The 27,894-nt window shown below is 42.3% G+C and overlaps 1 protein-coding gene and 1 long non-coding RNA gene across 11 annotated transcripts in view; one reads left to right on the top strand and one right to left on the bottom strand.

Moving 5' to 3' along the window:
* Positions 1-1,426, bottom strand: part of AIG1 (androgen induced 1) — a 190,419-nt gene extending 188,993 nt beyond the window's left edge. For all 9 annotated transcript variants that reach the window (XR_006289632.1, XR_006289631.1, XM_007056274.4 and 6 more), the window contains exon 1: positions 1,286-1,426. Coding sequence is in view for 7 of the 9 variants with exons in the window: in XM_007056274.4 (XP_007056336.1) it covers positions 1,286-1,426 (141 nt within the window). In the remaining 2 variants the exon portion in view is untranslated. The remainder of the gene's footprint in view (positions 1-1,285) is intronic.
* LOC119565794 lies at positions 1,099-21,403 on the top strand. 2 transcript variants are annotated; one of them, XR_005224741.2, is made up of 3 exons: positions 1,099-1,270; positions 19,592-19,730; positions 20,289-21,403. It is a non-coding gene; the product is annotated as an uncharacterized LOC119565794 (long non-coding RNA). The 2 variants fall into 2 exon arrangements; XR_005224742.2 differs by lacking the exon at positions 1,099-1,270 and adding an exon at positions 1,630-1,785.
* Positions 21,404-27,894: the final 6,491 nt, after the last annotated feature.

Here is a 27,894-nt window from a genome sequence, read left to right as displayed (position 1 = left end):
TGTAACTGGCACTTGGCCTTAAACACAAAAATTCTCTTCTTTAAATAGAAAAATGAATAGTTGCTCCTACCCCATCAGGAAAATCTAGATCCTGATTAACCTTAGGGTAACAGTATCACAAAATCTTGCATCTGGCACCTGTACCCCAGCAAATCACATAGGTTTTAGGCTCTAAATTAAAAAATTCTACCATCTAAAAGACAGCAAGCATTATCAGCAGCTAGTGTAGTAGAAGTATTTACACTTGTGCTCTATTTAGTTGGGAGAATTTGAGTTTGAGCCCAAAAATTAATGGCATTGTGCTAGTACAGGTTTTTGCTGTGCTCTTGCATCAGGGTCTACACTTTTATGGTGGCCTGGCAATGGTATAATGCCTTGTCTAATTCTGTCATCTAATTTGAGGATTCAGCAGAGAAACTACTGGGTCCAGGTGCTGCATATGAGGTTTGTCGTTGTATTGCACCTGGATACATCAGGATCTGTTTTTTTCCTCCTGGTGGACTAGGTGCATTAACATCTGTCTGTTTAGGCCGTATGATCATGGAGTTCAGGGACACAATTTTTGGATTCAGCATGGTTGAAGTGCTGGATATGGGTTTTCCCAATGGTCTTATGGCATGATAGTAAGGTCTGCATCTTTGCGCCGAACTGCAGTGAGAAACAGTTGTTGTCTAAACCGACAGGTGCACTGGTGGGACTGGAGGAAAAAACTGGCTGAATCTGGTTGCCAAATGTGTGGTTTGTGGCACTTTTACCTCACCTGTGTTAGGCTCAAGATAATTCTGGTAGCCAGGTGTGGCAAGCCATGTTTCCTACTTTGACAGTATGTTTTGTGGTCAGCATTATATTCTCCTATATTTTGCTTTAGGAAAACTATGTTTAACAGTTCTGTTGACACAAACATGGCTGCTGTGGCCAGTTCAACTATAAACAATAAACAGGCCAGAGGAGTGTTTTTAAAAATCCATCCAGTATTGCCGCTGCTTTATTGCTTGACCAGCTCTTTTCAGTGTTACCCATTTAATGAGTCACAAAAGGGCAAGTTCTTTTTTTCCCACCCACAAGGTCGCCTAATTATGATGCTCTCGTGGGGGAAGTGGGACTAGGGAGCCCCATGCACAAGGGAGCTGAAACGCCTGTTCCAGAACATTGCAGGCTGGCCAGTGACTCTCCTGCCAGAGCTTCCGGAGGCACATCCAGCCACTTACCCAGTGCACACACAGGAGGGAGCAGCTTAGGCTGGGACGCACCCGCAGGCTGGAGGGCGAAGGTGAGGGCAACTTACCAGGTCTATGAATGTCAGAAATTTCCAGCTCCCTCCATAGGTCTGATGCGCTGGCATGTCAATGGCGTTGTACGCGCACAGGATGGAGAAGTAGGAGAGGAGGATGGCGACTCGCAGCACCTGGCAGGGCACGAGCGCCATGTCGCCACTTTGCAAGCGGGGCCTGCGAACTGCAAGGCAGCGGGGGCGCGCTTCCCGCGCGGGGCTGGCGCGGCGGCGCGCGGGCGGCGCGCGACGTTCGGCCCGGGGAGGAAGCGCGAGTGCGCGCCTGGGTCTCCCCCTTGTTCTGTGCGCGGGGGACGCGCCCGGCCGCGGGGAGAGCGGGCTCAGCCGGAGCTCCTCAGGCAAGAGGGTGCTTCCTGGAGCAAAGGTGGGCGGGGAGAGGAGGAGATGCTGGAGGAGGGGTTACCATGGCAATCTACTAAACCTGCCCTGAGCTGCTGCTGCTGCTTCAGCGGAGAGACCCCTGGAGCAGGTGACCCCTCCGCCTCTGGGGCTGTGTGAGTGTGACTTGTATATTCTTCTTGCCAGCGCTACAAAAAGCGAGCATGGGGTGACATGCAGAAATAAATATGGGCAGGGTCATTATCCTGTAGAGCCTTGCATTTTCACCCAGGCTGCCCCTGCACTTACATGACCCAGTCTGACTACAGAGTCTGAGCACCTGTTCACAAACGCCGGCGTACACCCATGCATACACCTGAGCACACGTGCACAGGCTTACATGTAATACAGAAACTTGCTAGCATGCATGCACACGTCCTCACACACACGTGCATGCACAAGCTTGTGTGTACACAGACACACACACACTTGTGCACACATGCTCAATGATACACAAGCACACAAATGAATAAATGCATACATATTTTGTTATGTTCACACACAAACATGCTAACACCATCTTGCTCTCACATCCACACATAAAGAAGAGTGGATGAGTGTTTGTGAATATGAGATGATGTACCCCTGTGTCCATGTAAAATAAACAAACATATTTTTAGATGCATGGTTGCATGCATTGCTTTTGGTCTTACGAAATGGTAATTATGAACCTCTTAGAAATGTAGATTTATTTTTCTTGTCTACAGATCAAATTTTAAAATATCCAACCATAATAAAATGGTGTTTTGCATATCTGCTTTTAGAACAACTGTAATTCCATGCAGGCAGTATTGCCTGAATGTTTTAAAGATTGCTTAGTTTGTTTTAGTCTGGGAGATTAGAGCACAATAGATGTATATATGTGATTCAGTAGTGTAGAGAACCAGTGACACCAGTTTTGTTTTTAACTTAAGTCACTGTTTTATTAAATACTAGGATCTTCTTCACCGAGAAGGATATAAATTACATACATTCCCAGTTTGCCTTCCAGTAAGTGTTGTGGGATATCAATTGCATCAGACTGTGGGCAGCAGATATTTTTTTAACAGGTCAGATGACTAAGTTTTAGCCAACCAAATATGGGGTCAATTTATGAAAAGACAACACAGGCATTTCCTGTGGTCCATTTAAAACAGGTGTCCACTCCAAACAGTCTGTGAGTCACAGGGTACTTCTGTAGTGGGGGACTTGAGTGAAAGGAGTGGGTAAATAATTTTTTGTTCATTGTCCTGTTGCAGAAAATTGGAGTTGAACAGATGGACAAAAGATTAAACCTGCTAAAAATATAAATGTGCTCTAAGTGCCTGATTGTGCCACTGAAGTCTTTACTCTTCCGCTATCCCTTGATGCAAGGATGATGTCTGCCAAGGGGGTTCATTGGTGGGTTTTTAAGTGGCTGAGGGTCCCAATTCATGCCCTGCAGACTTTCCCACAGAAGTGAGAGGTGTAATCTTGGAGCAGACATAGTTGTTGGCTGGACTGTTGTGCCCTTTCTTTCCCCCTTTCTTGCTTCTCTGTCTCATGAGCTTGTCTGTTCTCCTCAAAGTGAGCTGTGGCGTGGGTGTATGGTTTGGCGCCACTGTGTTCTGTTCTGTGCCAAGTCCTCCCAGTTTGCTGGGTTGATGCCTCCCTTTTTAAGGTGTACTTTCAGTATGTCTTTGAAGCACTTGATACTAGCTTTACCATTGACTTTAATGATTGCAGGATCAAGCCCTAAATATCCCTTAGGTAAATGTAATGCAGCATCGAATAATAGTCCCACACTTGTACTATATAGTAAGTCAGACTTCCCACCTATGCTTCTATAAACCAAATTCTTGAAGGAAAGAAAGTGCTAAAAGCGTGCTCTCTATAAGCTCCTCAGAGCAGGGGCCCTGTCTCCATCTGTGTATTTTATTGCACCATAAAAAAATTTTATTTTATTGTATCTGTACTTAAAAAAAATTAATAGTATTTTTATGATATATGATAAAGATGAGAGCGAAACAAAATGGCCTTGTATGGATTGATTTATTTTAACACTGTCACGGGGTAAGCTAGGGTTTTAAGGGGTTTGAGTCCCAGCTCTGGCCTGTGCATTGGTATCCCCCTCCCCACTCACATGCTTTGAAAGGGGTCATGTTACTGCAGGCTAAAAAAGGAGGCTACTATAAAAAAGGCAGCTTTCCCTCTCTACGGGGAAGACTAAGGTTGAGGCAATATATCTAGGCCATGCTGGTCCAGAGAAGTGGCCTGGAATGACCTGGGAAAGAGACGGATGTTCAGGAGGAAAAGGCCTGCGAAGAGGCAGGACATAAAAAGACCCTGGGATAGGAGAATTAAGAGAAGGACAGTGCCTGGGGTAATAATGTGAGCTGAAGGTCTCATGTTGGTAACAATCTTTGCTTAGGGACCACAGGAACTTCTGGAGAGGGTAGGAGAAAACCCCTTTCAACTCCCTGTGTCAGTCCAGGGCAGACTCTAATGAAGAAAGGACTAGAGGCAGAGCTGAAGGTGGGCGGGCAGAGGTGGACAAAGAAGAGACTACTGAGGCTGGGGGAGGGCTGAAGAGGTTTTTGTATTTGGACTTCTCCCTCACCCTGAATGGGCAGGCCTCTTAATGAGTTTGAATGGAGGAGTAAATATCAAATGAGTCCGCCAGCCCAGGAGGGTTATGGTTGAGGGAGGAAAACAGGCAGCAGCTGTGTCTGGGCAGGCTGAGATAAACTACTACTACTACAGACACCATGTGTACAGACCTCCCTTTACAATCAATACCTGAACAAACAATAAGGACTTGGTGCTCTTTCCAGTTATACTGGTGGAGGGAAGCAGAGAACTGGTGTTGGGTTAGGAGAAGCAATAGCTCTGTGACATGCTCCCTGCCCTTACAACAATCAGCGGAGGCCTCTTCATCATGCAACCTTGGTATTTGAGCTCTGCAGTGTGGGAAGAGATAGTTGGAGAACTGCCATGCTCTGTGGGATCCTGGTAGATATTCTAGAGAATTAATGCAGCTTCAAGTTTCGGTCTGTACACCGCTTGAGAAGGGAGTTTGGCTTAGGTATGGACAGGGAAACCAATAGAAGCATGGCTTCAGCAAGTGCCATGCTGCCCTGGGAGTACAATAGAGGGGATTGATTTCATGCACAGTAGTCCTGGGATCTGCAAGATTTACATACAGATTATCAAGCTGTACAGGGTTTATATCTTCTATCCTCTGCTTTCCTCAACGGCCCTTAAGCCCCTCCCCAATTAGGGAGCATGCAGCAAAATCTTTGAGAGTCTGACTTCCAAGTGTTTTCTATGGACTTTTCTCTTTTCAGTCCAATGAAGATGAGTATTTTACTGGTTTCCCCTTTATCTTGCTGTATACCTGTAACTTACCAATGGTTAAAACACCTAAAATGTAAGTAACTTCTAACCAATGTGCAAATCATGAAAAGATACATATATACATGTAAAGTATGATGATATATAGGGCTGGCCTTAGAGTTTTGAGGGCCTGGTATATAACGTATTATGCAGGATCTCAACTGGATTCCCATGATTCAAACACAGTAGCTCATCTGTAGGTGAGAGAGTTTGGCAGCCTGTTGGGTCATGTTTGTTATTCAGGGGATAGGGAAGGGATTTAGAAACTGGGGGAGGAGAGTCAGGGGGGTTGCTATTTCTGGCATGGGAGGAGGTTGATAGGTTCCATCTATTAGAAGAGGTTTGTTAAAAAGCTTGTCAACAAAAGTAGGGAATGGTTGAATGGGCCATTGATTATATGATATTCTGGATGCATTCTAGGAAGGGGGTGCTGCCACAGTGGGTCTTCCATGTTAAACGTGCAAGGCCCTCTGAGGCTGCACACTCAGCAATAATAATGTGAGCATGCTGTTTTACTATTTTGGCAGTATCAAATGTAACTTCTTAGTCTCCATGTTTTAATCTGTGTTTACATGGCTTTAACAGAACCACGTTCTTGGTGTGATTTTCTTTATAGGCGCATTCAGTGAATTTCTGGGCAATATTAGGAGCAGTGAAGGTAAAATACCCTCTTCAGTAGAATTTGGTGGTAGATGGTATTTGCAATGCTGACTTGAGATTTGGGCAAGGGAGTTCCTTTTCTTTTTTTTTCTTTTTTCACTGTATTAGGGAATGGTGAGTCTAAATGGAAATGTATTATTTACAGGGTACTCTGCTACATTCCGTTTGCCTCCCTCAGTGAGTAGTACACAAACTGTTTGAATTCATAGGAAATTTATTAGAATTGTCTCATCACAATGTGTTCATGCTGATGCTCCTGATGATAGTGCCATTTCTAGTGCCTGAGGCTGAGTGCATGTAATCTGCCAAAGCAAACCCTCTTGGAAAATGGTGAATACTACACTTCAGTTTGACATGAGTGGAGGTGGGGAAAGGAAGATTTTCTTACAATGGACACAAAAAGGTGTTTGCTGGCCATACTAGAAGTGAAAAAGGCACTCAGAAAAAGCCTGCTACAATGAAGACAATTTTTAGAACTATTACATGTCAAATATACTTTATCTAATGACAAAATCCTGCTATCTTTACCTGAGTAAGGGTAATGGTACTTTTTGTCTGATTAAAAAGTGCAGGATTTGTCCCAATGTCATCAGCAAAACTGCTCACCTCATTCACCTAAATGAAACTTGACTTTAAAGTCTACTGTAATTGGGGCCATTTAAATCTAATATTAAGCATTAGATCAAATATAAAGAAGTTATCTTTCTCTTTACTTTTCTTAAAAGAAAACAAGAAAATGCACCCTGTAATGCTGTGAATGTTTGCCCAAAGTGGAAGGCAGGAGAGAGGGAGAAGGTTGGCTATGCTGCTGCTATATGAAAGTTTAGTTTGTTTAATTTTTCTCTTCAGTATCTAAACACTTGGTTCATGTGATGCTGTTTACATATGCAATGACTGAGCATGTTACTGGTAATGTAATTAATGGATTCACTATCTGTCCCAAGAGCACAGATGTCAATCAAATATGTTTTGCATTGGTACGGTACAGTATAAATATACACTAACAATGGGGAAGGGATTAGAGGCAGAGACAACTCCTGTACTATTCAAAGAAAAGCCGAAATGGAAAAATATACAGTAACAACGTTTCCAACGCTCAGGTTTCTGGTTAAGTTGGATGTTAAGTTGGTTACATTTTCAAAATGTCTTAAGAAAAAGCAACTGAAAACTAACAACAGATTGCTGCTCACCCTCTGCCAGCTCCTGCTCTCTCCATAAGAGTGGCTGCCTAGCAGCAAGCCACATCTCTTGCTTGTATCACCTGCCAGATAAAGGCGGCAGCAGCAAAGGTCACTCCATCATCAGCTGGAAGCTGTTCTGTCTGCCGAGGTTTGTATATAGTGCTCATGACCGTACATCTGTTACCCAACTTGCTGCTACTGTTGTGGCTGTTGCTTGTATCCCTTTCCTCCCTAACTGGTCCTGCTGTCTGATGTTTTTCTGTGCCAAGGCTCCCTGTCATTACTCTTTTGACACTGTGCCATGTGTGGAGATGGTTCCATAGGCTATTTGTCCCAGTTACTGATGTGTCTCACTTCCTCTGATGCAGTATCTGGCCACACTTTGATACATGTTTTAGCCCCCCAGAACATGGAAGAGCAAGAGACCTTTATGTTCCTTGAGCACCTCCCTTCTACTGCTCTTTACCGTTTCCTTCTTGCTGCTGCCTATACTGAATGATCAAGTCACTGGCTTCCTGACTCACTTACGCTCTCCCCTCCTAACTGTCTCATTCCTATACACACAAAGCCAGTATACATAAGGGAGATGGGTGAGCACTTTGGTGTGAATATGCATCTTTACTTGTCTGCCATCTATCTACAGTCACACAACTGAAAGCATCTCCTGAAACACTCTTGCAAACAAAAGCCATTCACACCATGTTCACAGAAAAGTGAAAAAGGAAACAGTCACACTTAATTGCAAGTTGGATTTAGCAAATATGTTTGTGAATAACTTTCTCCACTCTTTGCTCAACTCTCTATATGCATGTGGTCTGATGATCAATTCATTGAACCTGATAGCAGTCCTAGAGTGGAACACTCTGTTCTTTCTCCTTTTCATGTAGCCTGCTAGGAATGACATGTGATTGTCAAGAATTGGTAACTATGGTGGTGAATGGTATACCTGGAGACAAGAAGCAAGGGAAAGTCAGAAGATTATGTCTAGGCTGATCTTCAGGTGAAAGCCAGCTGTGCTAAAATTTTATATTCCGTTTCCCAGAGTATCCCACCACAAATATAGATGAATAAATTAACTTTTAATTAGTGATTAACTCCTCTACATATTTTTTAAAAGAAATCCTCCCACCCTACTGGTTTATATTGAAAGGGCTATAAAATAACTTTCTCCTGGTTCCTACATTATGAGCTTCAGAGCTTGCTGGGCTGGGATAAAAGTAAAAATAAGTCCATAGACTGATGGAACTTTTTGTTCTTCCTCTTGTCATTTAGCACTTATAGCTATCTAATTGCATCCATTATATTTGCTGACAATCTATATACTGGTATAGTTAAAAGGTCAATTTGATGCGGACACAGTGGCAAAATGAGCACAGATGCGTGCATGGAATTAAGTAGCAGGCTGCAACTTTTATTAAACTTGAATACAGGGGAGGGGCGCTACCTGCCCATCACCCATACTCTCCTATACCAGGCATTTAAGTAGTTCCAGTGTGGGAGTTAGAGGCCTCCTTATCATATACCTCATTAACGGGGACCAAAGTTACAGGGTTCCTTACCATATAACCCATAACATGGGGTTGCTCTCCTTAGCCTATCCCCCCTCCCCGGACTCAGCTCTCAGAGTCCTAGTACCGTCCCCACCATGAGGGGGACAGAGGGTGCAGCAGGGTGGGGACCTCGGCTCTAGAGGGCCACAAGGTTTGACTTCAACCCACGAAGGTCCTTATGACATTAGCCCAAGGCCCAGCACCAAAATTACAGGTATTTTTACCTCTGGGAACTTTTCATTTTATTCTTTTAACCACACTGGAAATCAACCGCAAGTTGGAACGAATAAACATCACCACTCCAGTACCTCAGTTAGGTATTAAAGGTGTTCACACTTAACCCCCTTAAGATGCTGTGAGGAAGGCAAAAAGCTACCTTGTCCTCTGCCCATTGGCCCTTGGGAGAAAAAATTGCTTCTTGACCCCCTAAATAGGTGATCAGCTAGGCACACACCATCTAATAGGCCGGATTCTCGTTCCCAGTTCAGGTACATAGGGTGGGTTGCTGGAACAGTGCATTAGCCCTTCACTGGGCTAAATCCTGGGAGTTGGGGAATGCTGGCCAATCAGCACCCTTCTCTCCCAGCTGGCCAATAGTGCCAGAGACTTGCGGGGGGAGGAGCTACATATTGTCCCTTGGCAAACATCTCCCTCCCTTGCTACTGGGGACTGTTCCCCTTTCAACGCTGGCCCCATCAGTTTCCCTCAGCCATTGATGTGGGTGGGTGGCATTTATAGGCAAACTTCTGATATAAGAAAGAGCAGTTTCCATAGCTCTGTAGTCTGGAAATTTGGTTTCCTTCAAGGGCCAACAGGCCTGAATGAGCCTTTATTGATCCCACGTCTGGCATATTTACACAGGGAAAATTGTTGGTATGTTGGATGTGGGGTATATTGGAGGTGAACATGAATAAATCAGCCAATATGAGTACAAATATCACATAGGTAACTACACACCTATGTATTCCCAGACCTAGAAGTAATTTTTAAGTGCTTTATATATTGGGGGTAGTTAACTCTAAGATACATTTAGGCTGCTTCATTCTACCATCCATTTCCTCTACCTTTTATGAGAAGTTGTTTTTTAGATATTCCCACAAAATTTTGTAAATTACTTTGATTGTAGTTTATTTAATATTAATGTCCAAATTTGGCTAAGCATTTAAGCCTGAGCCATAACTTCCATTGTTTTTAATGGTGCAGGATCACTCCCCAAATATTTAAAGTTAAGCATGTGCTTTAGTGTTTGCTTGTTCAAGGCCAATGTCCTCATGGCATCAGAAAAAAAAATAGTACATAAGAACATGGGTAGAATTTATCTAGAAAAGAATAAATCTTGAATAACGTTATTCCTCGCTAGACTCATCAGCAGTGTTCTTAGTTGACAGTTCATTTGAATGTAACAAGTAAAAAAGAAAACAACAAACAAACAGAATATTAAAACAAAACCAAAAAGCAGCTCAACTGAAACAATATGTACAAAAGAAAACATCCAGTAGTTTCAGGATTAGTTGTGATTCTATCATAAGCTCCACACCATTTTTCACATATTGAACTAGATATATTGTTATTGCATTATTCCAGGAACTCTACCATTATAACATTTGCACAGCAAGTAATACATCATAATCACTTAATTTTCACAGAAAAAACTTGTATTTTTAGACTGAATTCATACACCACGTGGAGTTACTTACAATTCACTAATTTTCAATTAATTTGTTAAGATCAGCTCTCCTTACTCTTTAATTATCAATAATCAGTGTAACTCCACTATGAAAGCACCTCTGCAGTCTAGACAGTGTATACTCATGTGATAAATAATGGATAAATACTGAGTGTGCCATTAGCCGTTAATGTAGTGGATTGATTCCCTGCAGCATATACTCTCCATCCTTGTTTTAGCACTTATGCCACCTGTCTCTTGCACTCATTGTATGATGCTTCAATAAGAGCAAATGGGGTTCCCTGATCATACTTAATTTAGCTCATTTTTATCATCTCATAAATATATTGAGAGAAAATAAAGCTCGTCTTTCTACAAGAGCACAGAAGGATGTACAAATTAAAAGGTGTATTAGGACTGTTGCTGTTTTTAACATACATTTTTTAGAACAATTATTTGTGTGGATTATTTGTTGCTAAGATGGCAGACCCAACATAATTTCCCCCCCCCCCACAAGCAATGTTTAACATAAGTGGGCTGGTGCCACCAAGCTCTGTACCAGGGGATGAGACAGAGAAATCATTGGAAGCCTGTTTTCCCACCCCTGGAGAAGTAAGAGCAGGGATTCTGAGAGAGGTGATCAGAATTCCACTCCCATTTCATAATGGCAGGAATCTGCAAGGAAAGAGGAAAGAAGCTGCTAGAAGCTTATTCCCTTTGGCAGGAGCACAAGCTGTTGGTGGATCTCTCTCTGTCTCTGGGTCCAGTCAAGCTCCCACTGAAGAAAATGGCAAAACTCCAGTGGGAGTATGACTGGGGCCTGGTAACAGAATCCCTCCCTGCAACACTTGACAAGCATATTCTCTCTCTCACACACACACACACACATATTCTCTCTCTCTCACACACACACACACACACACACACACACACACACACACACACATATTCTCTCTCTCTCACACACGCGCACACACACACACACACATTCTCTCTCTCTCTCACACACACGCGCACGCGCACACACACACACACATATTCTCTCTCTCTCTCACACACGCGCACGCGCACACACACACACACACATATTCTCTCTCTCTCTCTCACGCACGCACACACACACACACACACACACACACACACACACACACACGTTTCATTTTCCAGACGGCTGTGAGACTAATTTTCAATCCAATTTACACTAAAAGTATCTGATATGATTAATTAATTAATATGAAGACTTGAATTTTCTGGTTCAGCATTATGGGCCTAATTGTCCTGCTTTTTGCAATGAGAAAACATGTTAAAATTGTGACTTATGCAAGAAGAAAAAGAAGGCAAGTTTCTCACACGTCCACCCACCACAGCAATGAACCCAAACAGCACTGTCATGCTTCTCCAGTTAATAAAACATGGTGGGCAGCATAGCCCTAGTGATGCACACCTGCCCAAAAATATGGGCATGTAAAAAAGTAATAGAAGTTTGGCCAAAGGAAGAGACCACTTCTGTATGGATCATGCAGAATTGGCCTTTTTTTCTTGATTGAACCTTTCAGACATGTGCGCACAAAATCTGTACACAAACAGCTCTATGTAAAAGATGCACTAGAAAGCTTTATCTATATATCTACACTGTATCTATATATCTATTTCTCAAACTGCAGCCTCCACTGTGTTATTTGAGTACCATTGTCATGCACGTCAGGGTGGCCAGTAGAAAACAGGAATAGAGAGAAAAGTGTGCTATATTTATCTGTGCACAGTGGTGACAATGGGCCATAGTACAGAGATAACAGATTAGCAAACTATGAACACAGCAAAGGGCAAATGTCAGTCCCTAAACAAAGAGCTGGGAGGCCCAGGGCATGGGAGATATACAGGAGATGAGGCATAGACAATCTTTAGTCTTTTGGGAAATGTGGATGTCATAGCCATTGCCAACTGGTTGCTGCATGATGTTGCTTTGTATGTTGATGATGTTTGCACAGTATTTGATGGACGTGATTGTTGTGACGAATGTGGTATAGTCACTGGATGTTTTTGGCTCATGAAGGTGTGTTACTCTATGGTACAATGATAAGTTAGGGGATGTAGGTGCCCATCAGACATACGATTGATTACCTGTGTGTGTTCCTTCAGATACAAGCTTGTGACTGCAACATGGTATCAGTGTATATTGGTCATTGCTGCACTTCTGAATTACGTTTTGTTTCACTGACATAAAAACTGTCCTGTTCTAGGCTCTTGTAGTCCACGCTAACCCTGTCCCAGATCCCTGTCCCAGCCTTAGCATTTTACTAGATGGTTGTAAGAATGCATCCCTTATGTGGACTGGGTTGTGTCCCTGCCTACATTTCTACTTTGAGACACATTAGCAGCACTGTCCCCCTACCTTACAGGCACAGTGTACTAGAGAGGATTCTTCCTGTTGGTGACTGCATACTCAACGACAGTATATTTTACCTTTTGTATGGGGATGGTACCATTAAAGTAGTGCTGCCCATTTTTGTACTCCCTTGCCTTATCTCCAACAATCCTCTCAGGGCACAGTGGGAAGAGTGGGGCCTATAATTAAATAATATTAAATTAATACCCGTCCTCCCCCGGCTCCATACTTACCATATACCCTCTCCCACTACGTGTAAATACTGTTTACCTGAATCTGTGGAAAAACAGCAACAGAGGAAGCAATCTTTAAACATGTGTCAATGTATAAATAGCTCAGGTAAAAGCATATCAAAGGCTCTGTTACGCTACAGAACAATGCACCAGAATTTTCAGAAGGGCTCACCATCTATAAACAAAGAAGCTCAGCAGCTTGGGTACTGAGATTCTCTGAAAATCAGACCATAAGTATCACAATGGAAGCTTCTCAGTATTGAGCTCTTTTGAAAATCTGGCCCTATATGTAGTGAAAATGTAGTGTAACTGTCAAGGTTCCTTCCCCACTCTGAACTCTAGGGTACAGATGTGGGGACGTCCATGAAAAACCCCCTAAACTTATTTTTACTAGCTTAGGTTAAAACTTCCCCAAGGTACAAACTATTTTACCTTTTGTCCCTGGACTTTATTGCTGCCACCACCAAGCGTTTAACAAATATAACAGGGAAAGAGCCCACTTGGAAACGTCTTTCCCCCCAAAATGGCCCCTTACTTTCCTGGGTAAGGCTTAATAAAAATCTTCACCAATTTGCACAGGTGAACAGAGACCCAAACCCTTGGATCTTAAGAACAATGAAAAAGCAATCAGGATCTTAAAAGAAGAATTTTAATTAAAGAAAAAGTAAAAGAATCACCTCTGTAAAATCGGGGTGGTAAATACCTTACAGGGTTATCAGATTCAAAACATAGAGAATCCCTCTAGGCAAAACCTTAAGTTACAAAAAGACACAAAAACAGGAATATACATTCCATTCAGCACAACTTATTTTATCAGCCATTTAAACAAAACAGAATCTAATGCATATCTAACTAGATTGCTTATTAACTCTTTACAGGAGTTCTGACCTGCATTCCTCTTCTGGTCCCAGCAAAAGCAACACAGACAGAGAGAACCCTTTGTTTCCCCCCCCTCCAGCTTTGAAAGTATCTTGTCTCCTCATTGGTCATTTTGGTCAGCTGCCAGCGAGGTTATCTTAGCTTCTTAACCCTCTACAGGTGAAAGGGTTTTTCCTCTGGCCAGCAGGGATTTAAAGGTGTTTACCCTTCCCTTTATATTTATGACAGTTACATTTAACCATGTAATTGTATAACAGAAAAACGGGGAACTACTTTACACTGCTCTTGAGTTCCATTTGCACAGTGGCAGCTCTTCCAGACGCAGTTCCTCAAAGACAGAAGTGCCTCTCAAAGATATTTGCTTCAGAAAGAAGAATTACATTTTCTTCCCAAGTCCATCTGTCTTTTATATAAAAGGCAATGGAAAAACTCATTTTTTTTTACTTTCTAAGTGATTTTTTGTCATACAATTGACTCCTGCTTACTTTCTGCCAACACTTACATCTTGCAGAAATATTAGTATAAGAATATTAGACATTAGAACAGAAGCTCTGGGGGAATATTTCAAAGTAGTGCACACTGGAACTAAATCACAACTCTGGCTTATTACTGGAAGTTGCCAAAAGGAGATTATTGAACAAAGGGACCAGAGCTATCCTGTGCCAGCCATGCCCATGGTGAAAACCAGATTGGCAGGGCTTAAAGAAATATGAAGACTCCAGAGACTGAGGAGATTCTCCGAGAGATTCTCAAGTTGTTGATTCTTCAGCAAGAGCCCAACAGGAGCTTCTCTGAGAGATGCTGGTAGCTTGTTCTTCTGAACAGAAGTGTTGACAGTTTTCCTCCAATAACGGAGCTAATGTCTCCTGTCTGACTCTATCTGCCAAGTAAAACAGGAGTTAAGCTTGCAGATCATAGCCTGAATCTTCCAAGTATTTCTAGAATCCAAATGAGTTACACTAGCAGAAACTAAAACAGAAAAGACAGTAATTTTCTCCCTGATATGCTTCAACAAACACTCTGGCTTGAATCTGAGATTTTTTTTCTGTGCTGTAGGCTGAAGATCCTGAAGTAGATTCACAAGATCCTAGGCTAACCTGCAGTAGAAGAGCTATCATCATCCACATGGTCATTGAAGTCACCCAGAACAATAAGTCTTAATGACTTCAACACACTCTAGATGCAAACTCTGTGATTTCCACCAGCTACTCTGGTCTAGTGGGCAGCTGTATAGGAAAATCCATTTTAAGCTCCATCCCAGCATTTACCCACAATATGGATACATGCAGCTGAAATTTGTTTTGGAGTGAGAGACTATAACAGAGGTGTACCTTTCTGTCATACAAATGAGTTCTGTCTCGTTGGTTGGGTAGTTTAGTCTGCTAGTAAAGCAATACCCCTGCCCCTTTTGGGGGTTAAATGAAAGTGCAAGCAAAAAAAAAAAGTCCAATAGACGGTCAAAAACTTTCACCCAATCTTTTCCTCAAATCATAGTCCTCCCTTGAGGGTCTGTCAATCTCCACCCTTCTCTGGAGCATAGAAGAAATGTCCCCTGTGGTCCCACAGAGACAAAAGGAGTTCACACACTTCCTCTTCCATGAGCTTTAACCAGTTCTCAATAATACGTGCACAGTGAGGGCCTAATTTGTGATCAAGACATCGATAATATTAACCATATTGGCCACTGACTTTGCATTAGACAATATAATCAAAGACTTGGGTCCCTGTCAGTTGACATCTTGCCCAAATAAGACTCAAGATGAGACCAATGGAACTGATATCTAGCACGTTCTCCTCTTCCTCAGCAAGACCTAGACAAGACTACAGTAAAATATGCTTCATTATGGTTGTTCAACAGTAGTGAAACCAGAATCTCTGCCTATTTAGATAATCCACCATATCCATTCCTCTCGTTCATCTTGACTAAATGTCTTTTTTTTTTTTTTTTTTTACAGAGACGGTGAAGCTCAACTAGGTTTTAGCCATGTTCTTGTTCAGGTATTTTTTCACTAGTTGGTCAAATATAGCATCTGCTGGCTAACTCACTACAAATCAGTTCCTCTTCCTCTATAATCTGCAAACAGAATTTCACTATGTCTCAAGAATAACTCATAGGAGTCTAGATTTTGCTCTCAGTTACAAAGATGTAAATCAGGAGTAAGTCCATTGACTCATCCCCCACTGCCTCACCACTCACCCCCACCCATATAATGGAAGATTTGCTGGAAAACTCTGTGAGCTGAAACTTGTGGAGATTCCACTTTGCTGAGTTGGAAAAATCCTTATGAGGGAGATGGGGTATAGACCAATTTATGCCCATTCTAATTTAACAAATGAAAAGAATGGAAATAAAGCAGTGAAACAGCCCCCCCCCCCATTCTCCACTGTCTCCCTCCCTGCCCCAGTAATAACTGCATCCCAAGCATAATACAGAAATCTCAGTAATTTACAGGAAAATATATGACCACACAATTTAACCAATGAAATCCATTTGCTTAAAAGACTGTAAGAGAAGCACACCCTCTCATTTGAGCTGTTTATTCTGTGGTGGAGAAGGTAAATACTGCACCCCAAAATCAGATTTGTCTAAATCCAGGAGCCCCCAAAATAAAAGAAAAGGAAACAGAGATTAATAATGTTCTTAAATTTAAAAAATATTGCATTTTAACATTAGTTCGACTTAGGGTTTCCTTTGTGGAATTTCAAATAATATTATGCAACTGATCCATGAAAATTAAAACAAACAAATAAACTAAAAACCCAGAACAAAATAAAACACCTAACTTCACTTTTAGTCTGATTATTATAACTGAATGTTGGAAAAAGCAATAATAGGCCAACTTTAAGTAACAGCCATTACTTCTTGTTATTGTTATAACACTGAGCTACAAATTACTTAGTTCCTTATAGCCTCCCTTTTCTCTCCAAGTTTTGTTATTGCATTTAGGATCCCTGCTACCACAAAGGCTCTTTCAGGCTGTGTATATAACAAAACACATGTGAACTGTAAACAATCGCCTGTATGTATCTAAGCTATCAGCTAAGCTGATTTATGTGCACTGGTTTGTGTATTGCCAGTCTATCAGAAAATCATGCAGAAGAGACCCAGTTATGTTTCCTTCGAATTCAGTGAGATTTACCATTGATTTGAGCAGAAATCTAGACTTGTGAGTAAGATACTGGCCTGGGACTTGTGAGATTGAATTTTTATGCTTGGCTCTGCCACACACTTACTGCTTGACACTAGCAAGTTATGAGGGGAATGATCCAAAGCCCGCTGAAGTCAGTGGAAGTCGTGCCTTGTAATTCAGTGGGTTTTGGATCAGGCCCATAGCACTAGATTGAGTAATGTCTTCTCCCCCTATGTAAGGGGCAGCACACAAGAAGAGCAGGAATTATATGTCTCAGAAAGGTACACTTCCCTTCTTGCCCCTGAAGGTCAGCTATCTGCTACTGGCCCTGACAGTGACAGATTATTAATCTTCAGGCTCCATGCCACCTCAGCTGCACTGGATAGCACATGGATGGTGGAGTCAAGGCTCAGCCCATTCCCTGCCACTCTCCATACATACTCTAGCCAATTGTGTGTTGGAAGTGAGCAGGCATGCAGTGACTGTAGCCATGGTATAGGGGAGGTCGCGCAGAGGAGTGGGGAAGTTTGCTCCCCGCTTATGTCCCTGCATGACTGCAAAATGCTAGGTCAAGATCTGGCCCTCAACTTCTCTTTGCCTCAGTTTCCTATCCATAAAATTGTGATAATTATATTTCCCTGTTGTGGGGACCAATGTATTAACTTTCTGAGACACAGTTAGATTCCACAGTGATGGTGGTCACCTAGAAAAATCATTTTCAGTAGGAGCAGATGCAGATTGAAGGATTTAGCTGAATCCTAAAATTTAGCATGGGTTAGTTAGTGCACATTCATGCACATACACACACACAAAACACATACAAGATGCAAGGAATTGGGCGAGAAGAGTACAAGGCCCTCTAAATATGACTACTGATTAATGCAGGCCAGTTTGTTATCCTAACTGCCATGATTGTGAACGCTGACTCACCAAGAGACACATTTCCTTTAAAAAGATGATTTTAAAGATCCATTAAAACTCTCCTGTTCACATCTGAGTCTCCTCTGATTTTTCCAGCAGACTGAAGTCTTTCTCTCATATCAGACTAAATCTCAGACTGTCCCAACAGACCAATAAATGAACCCCGACAGTCAGCTCTAACAGTGCTCTTACTCAGAGAGAACAGTAATAATGATGATTGACTTAGAATCTAGAAAACCCATTTAACATCCTGTCTCCTATTTTTCCAAATGTTTTCTAGTTAGACCTTTATACATTTTTTTAACTTAAGGCTCATAAAGTTCAAAAGCAGAAATATAGTTAAACTTCACAGTGGTCAAGGATTAATTGCTTGGATGAACTGGGACATATAAAAAACTGCTGTAACTCAAGAAAGAAAGGGTAATTATTGATCCCAGTGGCTATAAACCATTCTAAAGAACTTTTATGAATGGTGTAGCTATTTTATATGTTATAAATATCAATTTATCACAATTATAAATAATAGTACATCACAGTAAAAATCTGGTTAATGTATATCAATATAAAATATATTCCATCAAGTGGCATAACTCATGTTGATGGTTCTAGCCTTCCATTACTAACCTGACTGGATATTTAGGATATTTATAGTGGATTTAATTTATTAATAATAAGGTATTACTTGTGCCAACTGTGCTATACAGATTAATAGTTTTTAAATGGTTAGTACTATTTAATGGTCTCTCCCTGAGCAATGAGAAATGTGCACTGTATGTTGAATGATGATGGAGGCAAATAATTCAAGCAATATCATTCCACTGGCATCAACTTGGGAGATTTGAGAATGTTTTTTATGTATTACCAGAATTTTCAGTCTGCAATGCATAACAAAAGCACTATTTGTTTTAAAAGACCAAGTTGAGTTTATGAAGGGGGGAAAAAACCCTCAGTGTTTAATGGATGGAACAGAGAATGGAAGCAACTGATAGAACACACAGAAATTTTGTACTGTTTTGAATGCCTTACCACTGCTCATGCCATCTGTCATGCATGTCTTCATGAAATAAACAATTTTCAGAAATGTTTGTTCTGAAAATGCAAATTATTATTATTTCTTATTTATTTCCAATCATGAAAATGGATCTGTTTTTAAGCCATTTTTGCATGAAGGTATTTGTACATTTGCCTACTTCAGAAAAATAGTTAAGACACTGAAATTAAGCATCCTTATTCAGGAAGGCTGCCTAAGCACATGCTCAGCTTTAAGTACAGGAGAAGAGGGGATGAAGAAACTAGGACCCCAGTTCAGAAAGTACTTGAATACATGCCTAACTTGAAGCACATTTGCCCTGATTCAGGAAGTCACTTAAATACATGCTCAAGTCCTTTCCTTAGTCAGGGCCCTCTACCTTGCTGGTTTCACTCAGTGCTTCCACTCATTCCATTCTCTCTTTGCCCCTTCACTTTCTGTTTCTCTCTCCTTCATTTCCCCCTTCACTTGTCCCACCCTCCCTTGCCTGCTCTGTATTCCAGCCTTCTTTATTTTCTTGCTGATCCCTCACTCTCTATGAGCCTGATCCACAGCTCATTGAAGGCAAAAGAAAAAAGCCCATTGACTTGAGTGGGCTTTGGATTAACTCCTAGATATGCTCCTCAGATGCCCAGTCCTATCCCTGCTATGAAAGCAGCATCCATTTCTGCATCAGCTCCAATTGCTACACCATCCTATGTTTCCTTGAAAATGCAGATCCTGAAGCAGAAAAGTTTGTGGAATTGCTGCATAAAGCGAAACAGCGTTATTGGGGTAATATGAATAGAGATTCCAAATCATACGCAAGTTAGGGTCACCAGCTGGCTGAGGTGACTGCCACTACTTCTCTAATTAGTATTATTCTGAACTATTCCAGCAGCACTACACTTGAGTTGAACTCTCTAACACCTTTTGTTTTCTCACCCTTTAGATTTTTGGTGCCGGAACAATCTGTATAGTATGGGGGTGCTGAGAGCCATTGAACCAAACTGTAAACCTTGCATATAACGGAAACCACTTCAAGCCAGGGAGTGCAGCAGCACCCTGAGTTCCAGCACCTATGCCTTCAGGTATGAGTACGCTGCAATAAAACATCCATGGCACTGTTGTGGGTGGCCCAGGTCAGTTGACTCAGGCTCACAGGGCTCAGGCTGTGGGGCTAAATAGTGCAATGTAGACACTCAGGCAGGAGCTTGGGCTCTGAAACCCCATGAAGTGGGCAGGTCTCAGAGTCCTGTCTCCAGCTTGAACCTGAGCTTGTACACTGTGATTTTGGGTAAGTGTGCACTGCAATGGAACCCAAGGTTAGTGGAATTCAGGTCAGCTGACCCGTGTTAGGGAATCCAGGGGCTGAGCATCTGCACATTCAGAATTTTCTAACCTGGGCTTGAATCTGGGACTCTGGTGTCTACGCTGCGGAATGCAGACCTGAGTCAAACCAACCATATCCCAGACTCCCTAGTGATCATCCCAAATGTGGCCACTCTAGCCCTTTGTCCGTGGTGCACTGTGGGAAAGCTTTACTGCCCACCCTGCACCTTACAGGAAGTTTGAACAGCCTGCCAAGCAACATGGAGGAGACCCCTTTTCAAGAAGTTCTCTTGCTTATACTTTCACTCCTGTGTCAGGAAACAGGCAGAGCTTCCATGAGGCACTGGTGGACATTTTGGCAACGTTTTCTGACCCACCAAAGGTGTGTGACAGAGCTTCGGATGGAGCAGGAGGAGGAGGAAGAGCAACCTGGCATGGCAGACTCGCACTAGCTGGTGCTGCTTGTTACACTCCGTATAGCCACTGAAGCCCCTATGAAGACTGGTGCTTCTGGTGCTGGGCCACAAGCACAGACTGGTGGGATCACATTGTCACAGGGACTTGGGATGACCAGCAGTGGGTTCAGAACTTTTGCATGAAGAAGCTACATTTCTGGAGCTCTGTGAGCAGCTTGCCCCAACCCTTCAGCATAAAGGCATGAGAGCACCTTTGCCAGTTCAGAAGCAGGTTGCTGTCTGGAAGCTGGCTACCCCAGACTGCTACTGGTCCGTGGTCAAGCAGTTTGGTGTTGGAAAGATGACAGTGTGTACAGTGGTGGTAGAGGTTTGGTGGCAGTTTGGTGGCAATCAAGGGTTTGGTTTACTCCAAGGTGGCGGGCATATAAAGATATTCCTGAGGTAATTGCTGGCTTTGAGCGAATGGGGTTTTCAAACTGCGCCAGGGCCATTGGTGGGACTTGTGTGTCCATAGTTTGCCGTTTTCAAGAAGCACGAGTACATAAACTGCAAAGAGGACTACTCCATTGTTATGCACATTGTGAACCGTAGAGATCAATTTATGAATGTCAATGTGAGTTGCACTGGAAAGTTCATGATGCCAGGGTTTTCAATGGGGCTAATTGATTTGGGGAGGGTTCAGAGAAAAGGGGAGTTGGCTGCCATGCAATGTAGTTATGAATGACATGACAACTTATGAAATGGGGGAGAGGTTGATTCAGAGTATGGATTTATATAAGGAAGTAATTGAAAAGTGGATTGCTATACCTAACTGTACAGAGGAATAGTGTTTGCTTACTAATTCCTAATTGTTCCTGATCAGTATTTGAAATAATAAAGCTAAACACGTGATTGTATGATGAGATGCAGTGGTAGCAATAAACTTTCTTGATGACATAAAAATCTTTATTTGTAAACATGTGTTAATACAATATAACAGTCACCCATTGCCAGGCAGGCCAGCTGCCCTTACAACACCCAAGCACCCAATTATAAAAGAACATTTCCAAAACAAACAAAAAAAGTGCTTGAAAAAGTGCAAACGTGACAGAAACCCCCTACTGCTGGGAGTTTTCCAAGCTGTTTACCCTCTCCACTGTGCTCCCTCCTCCTCCATTAGCTTCTCTTCCTGTTCTAGGAACTGCGCAGCAAGTGCCTGCTCCAGCACTGAAACCCTGTCCTCAAGCTGTGCGGTGAGCCTCAGCCTTTTCTCCTGTCTCTTGGCATGTGTTTTCTGTAGTCATAAGTCCCTCTGTTTCCAGTACTGGACCTGCTTATTGGCCCCATCAAGAACTTCAACCGTAAGTTCGTCCCAGAAATGCTTCCTTTTGGAACAGTCCATGAAGATATGTTGGGCCAGCCTAGTACTACAATGAGGTCGAGCTGTGGAGGTACAGCAGCCAGTAGAAGTCAAGGGTCCTGCAATAGGACAAGACAGAGAGGGTTATTGTTTCAAAGAGTTCAGTGGAGGAGTACAGAATTAATTCTTGTGGAATTTCAAGGACATAAAATGTTTCATTTCACAACTGAACTTCAGTATGAAAGTATGTGAAAGGGATGCTTCAGTCCACAGACTCTCCCTGGAGAGAGCCTGGTTATTCACAGTTAAAGTGCTGCAGGATGTAACGCCAACAGACCCGAGTCAGGGGTGGCCGGGATCAAACTTGGGACCTCTGGAGCTTAATGCATGAGCCTCTACTTAGTCAAGGCTGTAGCAGACTCATCAATCTCTAGCTGGTCTAGCTGCCACTAGAGGGGGACAGACTGCCATTCCAAGCAGGCATGGGTTACACAGAGACAATAGTAAGTTAAAAATTCTAAACTGTTTTTGTTTTCCAAAAATTGATAATTTTTTTTGGGGGGGGGGCGGTCAGTGGCCTGACTATAAAAGCTTTTTCTATCATTTCAGGCCTTTCACATTTTGGAAGACATAACTGTTCTTGTGGTGCCTGATTGCAAAGGAAGTCGTTATTCCAAGCTGCCGGGGGGAAACCTGCGGTTTATTCAAAGTTTTCAAATGTATAGTGACTGAACAGCACATTTATGAGTGGAATGGGCTGGTCAGCTTCTGAAGTATCCCTGGCAAATATGCCATTCCCTGCAAAGTGATTAGCTATCTGGAGTTCCTGCTTCAGGGACAGTTTGCAGCTATCAGCACCTGGGATTGGATCAGGTCAGAATTCATGAGGGAATCAAAAGGATGTTGTGTTAGTTTCCATATGGCTTACCCTGTAATGGTGGCGTGCAAACACACAGAACTCCACAGTCTTCCTCCTCCCCACCCTATGCACATTACTGGACAGAAATTCAAACTGCAGTTGTACTTGGGACAAATGATTTTATCACTTCTGGAGTGCATGGACTACCTGTAGCTGAAATGGACAAGATTTGGAAATGGAAAACACTTCCCCAAACCCACACAGAATTCACTGTTTCCACATGACTCCAGAGTCTGTTAAGTGCTTACAGAGTGGCAGTCTTCAAGGCATGGTAATGTCATGTTATTATTTTTAAGAAATAGGAATGGCCCTTGCAAAAATGTGTGCCTTTCCAGTAAAAGTACTCTTTAAGGGTGTCCTTCACCGTTTGCTTTTCCTGGTCACCATTTTGAACTCCAGGTGGTGCAGGTGAAGGGGAGGAGGGATGCTAAGGCATTGGGATACAATCCGCCATTAGCAGATACACACTGCTAGCCAAGGCTTCTCATAACTTTTGCATTGGTTCATAGAGTGGAAATCCCTCCCATTATTGTATCAATAAACATTAATGTGGAACCAGAAACTTACCGGGCTCGGGGGCAGTTTCCATCCCTTCCATGTCTGCTTCAGGCTCAGCAGCAGGATGGTCCTCTGGGGGTGCATCAAATAGCACCTCTGAGTGTGGACCCAGTATTTGGTGCTGATCCTGTTCTAAAGTGTGCTCTGGGACTGGTTTCAGCAACAGAGTGACTTCATGGTCCTCACTCAGTGTCTTCTGCTGGCTCCCATTAGTCTCCCTGCTGGATTCTAGGGTCAGCATGGCACCATCCAGGCTGACTATGCACCACGGTTGGCTCTGTGAAACTCCTCATAAAATGGGCACAATATCAGTTTGTTGCCCAAGGTGCAGTTCTAATCCTTGGTCCCTGGTCTTCTGGTACTCACTCCTGAGTCGCTGAACCCACTTTCTGCACTGGTCACTGGACAGGTCAATTTGTAATGCTGCAAATTTCTTGGCTATTTGCTGGTATGTGTGGTCATTCCTGGTACTCTTACTAAAGTCCACTGGCCTTGTTGGCCTCGAACCAAAGATTCACCAAAATCTGGTTGTGCTCCTCTGACCAAGAAGCAGCACACTTTGCAAAAGGCTTGTTTTGGTCAGTCTCCATTGCAAACACAAAAGGCTCTCTGATGGTGAGTTTGCAGGTAGGTGGTCAGAAGATAATGGAAGGACTGACTCACTGAACTGCTGGGGATGGGTGGCTTCCATTTTCACTTGAGTCAATTGGAGAATCTTGGGACAGAGAGGACAAAGGAAGTTGGTCTATGGGATTTTGGGATACTTTTGGCAGACTCCCACGACCCAAGTTGAGGGAACTGAATCTACATTGCAAAGCAACAGGGCTTGAACCTTGGGTCTTGGCATGACTTGGGGTTGGATCCTCTATCCCCGCAAGGTCCTAGAATCCTAGGTCTGAGCCTGAGTCTGAGAGATTCTTGTGTAGATGGAAGGGGTGGAGGTTGGGCTCACGCCTGAGTCTGAGCCCAGACTTTCATCGAACTGTAAAGATACCCTTTTAGCCCTACAGCTTGAGTCAATTGACCCTGGCTCTGAAATTTGGTGCTGTGAGTTTTATATTGCAGTGAAGACAAACACACTTTGTGGTGTTTTACAATTCACCAATATCCTTCTTCCGTTATGGTAACTTGTACAGCACAGAGTATCTTAGACCTTATTGACCCACACTACACTACAAGAAGGATGTGGAAAAATTGGAAAGAGTCCAGCGGAGGGCAACAAAAATGATTAGGGGCTGGAGCACATGACTTATGAGGAGTGGCTGACGGAACTGGGATTGTTCAGTTTGCAGAAGAGAAGAATAAGGGGGAATTTGACAGCTGCTTTCAACTACCTGAAGGGAGGTTCCAAAGAGGATAGATCTAGACTGTTCTCAGTGGTAGCAGACGACAGAACAAGGAGTAATGGTCTCAAGTTGCAGTGGGGGAGGTTTAGGTTGGATGTTAGGAAAACTTTTTCACTAGGAGGGTGGTGAAGCACTGGAATGGGTTACCTAGGGAGGTGGTGGAATCTCCTTCCTTAGAGGTTTTCAAGTTCAGGCTTGACAAAGCACTGACTGGGATGATTTAGTTGGGGATTGGTCCTGCTTTGAGCAGGGGGTTGGACTAGATGACCTCTTAAGGTCCCTTCCAACCCTGATATTCTATGATTCTATGACAGTCAGCCACATTACTGCCTTTGCTTACCCGGATACAACCTCACTGAAATCCTGTTGGGTTGAAGTCAGTGGGATTGCCCAGATATAATTGTCAGGCAAAATGTATTCTTCTAACACAGTCACCTCTTTTGTGTTATATCTCTGCTGATTAAAATTTAGTATCTTATTTCCTTTTATTTGACTGCAGATGTGCCTTGAGCTAATGGTTTAAATGATTGATTTATTTTTCACAGTAACTCCCACTTTTCATCTAATCAGTGCACTGAAAGTTTTTTTTTTTTTTAAAGTTAGAGCTTGTGGCCAAATTCTGTGCTGATTTACACACCAGGCATTTCCATTAATTTAAGATGGATTGCAGGGATCATAAGTCAATGCAGTATTTGGCCTATAGCCTCTAGTTTATTTTTGTTCTCAGACTAAAAACCCCATTCTGCTCTTTTGTAGATAAAAGCACTTAGCCAAAAAAATTTAACAGACCTCTTTGCATGACCAGTGCAGAGAAAATGACACAAAATTATGCCCTTTTGATTTTTGTATATGTATGGAGGCTTCCACATTCATGCTCTGTTCTGAGTGTGGTCTGTATTTGATAATGCTGGGGAGAATTTCAAAAATGTTGAAATGTAAGTGAAAATTGGGGGAAAACACCTTTAAAATCCCTCCTGGCCAGAGGAAAAATCCTTTCACCTGTAAAGGATTAAGAAGCTAGGATAACCTCGCTGGCACCTGACCAAAATGACCAATGAGGAGACAAGATATTTTCAAAGCTGGGGGGGGGGGAGAAACAAAGGCTCGCTCTGTCTGTGTGATGCTTTTGCCAGGAACAGAACAGGAATGGAGTATTAGAACTTGTTAGTAAGTAATCTAGCTAGAAATGCGTTAGATTTCCTTTTGTTTAAATGGCTGGTAAATAAGCTGTGCTGAATGGAATGTATATTCCTGTTTTTGTGTCTTTTTGTAACTTAAGGTTTTGCCTAGAGGGATTCTCTATGTTTTGAATCGGATTACCCTGTAGGGTATTTACCATCCTGATTTTACAGAGGTGATTCTTTTACTTTTTCTTTAATTAAAATTCTTCTTTTAAGATCCTGATTGCTTTTTCATTGTTCTTAAGATCCAAGGGTTTGGGTCTGTGTTCACCTATGCAAATTGGTGAGGATTTTTATCAAGCCTTCCCCAGGAAAGGGGGTGTAGGGTTTGGGGAGGATTTTGGGGGGAAAGACGTTTCCAAGCGGGCTCTTTCCCTGTTATATATCTGTTAGACGCTTGGTGGTGGCAGCAATAAAGTCCAAGGGAAAAAGGTAAAATAGTTTGTACCTTGGGGAAGTTTTAACCTAAGCTGGTAAAAATAAGCTTAGGGGGTTTTTCATGCAGGTCCCCACATCTGTACCCTAGAGTTCAGAGTGGGGAAGGAACCTTGACAGTAAGTGAAAGTTGGGGGAAAATTTCTATAATTTTATGCCTATTTTCTTCTCTGCTTTTCACTAGTTCTGGTATCTGATCTATACAAACATTCCAGGGTCCTGTGCATTCCAAACAATTTGCCATGACGTCCACCCTCATTTTGTTGTTCATTTAAAAATAATAATTTAAATGAAGCTGTCACATAATTTCCAGCCTGTTGCACCAGAGAGCTGCAGTGGCAAAGGATCTTGACCCAGAGTACACAGGAGCTTGAGTACGTCTACACTGAATGAACATATAACATGTTAGGGTCCGTTATGTGACCTGTTCTAGTTGTCCAAAGCAGAACAGACTGCCTAGTAATTCCTTTATTGGACATAATCATTATACCAATAGCAAGTGTTTTTAGCACTAGACTAGAAATAAGTACTTTAGTACTTTGTTGAATTGGGGCCTTGCTAAATTGACTGCACTATAAAGACCACATCCAACTCCCATTGAATCAGGTCCTAAGTGATGTTGAATATTTCATTAGAGAAGTGTTGTTTCCATTACAGTGTACAATATTTTTAACACTTAAAAACTATTATTAAAATATGTAGTTTTAAAACATATTTTATCTTTATAAGGAGCAGATTGCTGCTTAATTGGCAACTGTCATGTATCAGTAGATTAGAAATGTACTTCCTGAATATGATTGATGATTCATTTCTTTTCCATATCAGTTTATTACAGCTGAATGATGTATGGATTATAAACTACAAAATATATTATGAACTTCTAAGTGGAGATACAATATGTTTTAAAACTATCATAACAAGTCCAAAATATTTTCAACTAATACAGAAGTTTGTTGTCCTTAATATTTCACATTTATAAACCTCTGGCATTCAGAAAAGAGATTTTTACGTTGGTGTTTTAAATACTAGAATTGGCCAATTCCTAGCAAAATCAATACACAGTTACCAAAAAAAAAAAAAAAAAAAGTACTTGTGGCACCTTAGAGACTAACAAATTTATTTGAGCATAAGCTTTCATGAGCTACAGCTCATTTCATCGGATGCATTCAGTGGAAAATACAGTGGGGAGATTTATACACATAGAGAACATGAAACAATGGGTGTTACCATACACACTGTAAGGAGAGTGATCACTTAAGATGAGCTAATACCAGCAGGAGGGTGGGGGAGGGGGAAGAAAACCTTTTGTAGTGGTAATCAAGGTGGGCCATTTCCAGCAGTTGACAAGAACATCTGAGGAACATGGGGGGGGGAGGGGATAAACATGGGGAAATAGTTTTACTTTGTGTAACTATTTCCCATGTTTATTTCCTCCTCCCACCCCCACCCCACCCCACCCCCTTTCCTCAGAAGTTCTTGTCAACTGCTGGAAATGGCCCACCTTGATTATCACTACAAAAGGTTCCCCCGCCTTCACCCCCCACCCCCCGCTCTCCTGCTGGTAATAGCTCACCTTAAGTGATCACTCTCGTTACAGTGTGTATGGTAACACCCATTGTTTCATGTTCTCTATGTATGTAAATCTCCCCACTGTATTTTCCACTGAATGCATCCGATGAAGTGAGCTGTAGCTCACGAAAGCTTATGCTCAAATAAATTGGTTAGTCTC

The sequence above is a fragment of the Chelonia mydas genome, chromosome 3, assembly GCF_015237465.2.
Source record: "Chelonia mydas isolate rCheMyd1 chromosome 3, rCheMyd1.pri.v2, whole genome shotgun sequence".
Lineage (NCBI taxonomy): Eukaryota > Metazoa > Chordata > Testudines > Cheloniidae > Chelonia > Chelonia mydas.
This window is presented reverse-complemented; position numbering and strand designations above follow the sequence as displayed.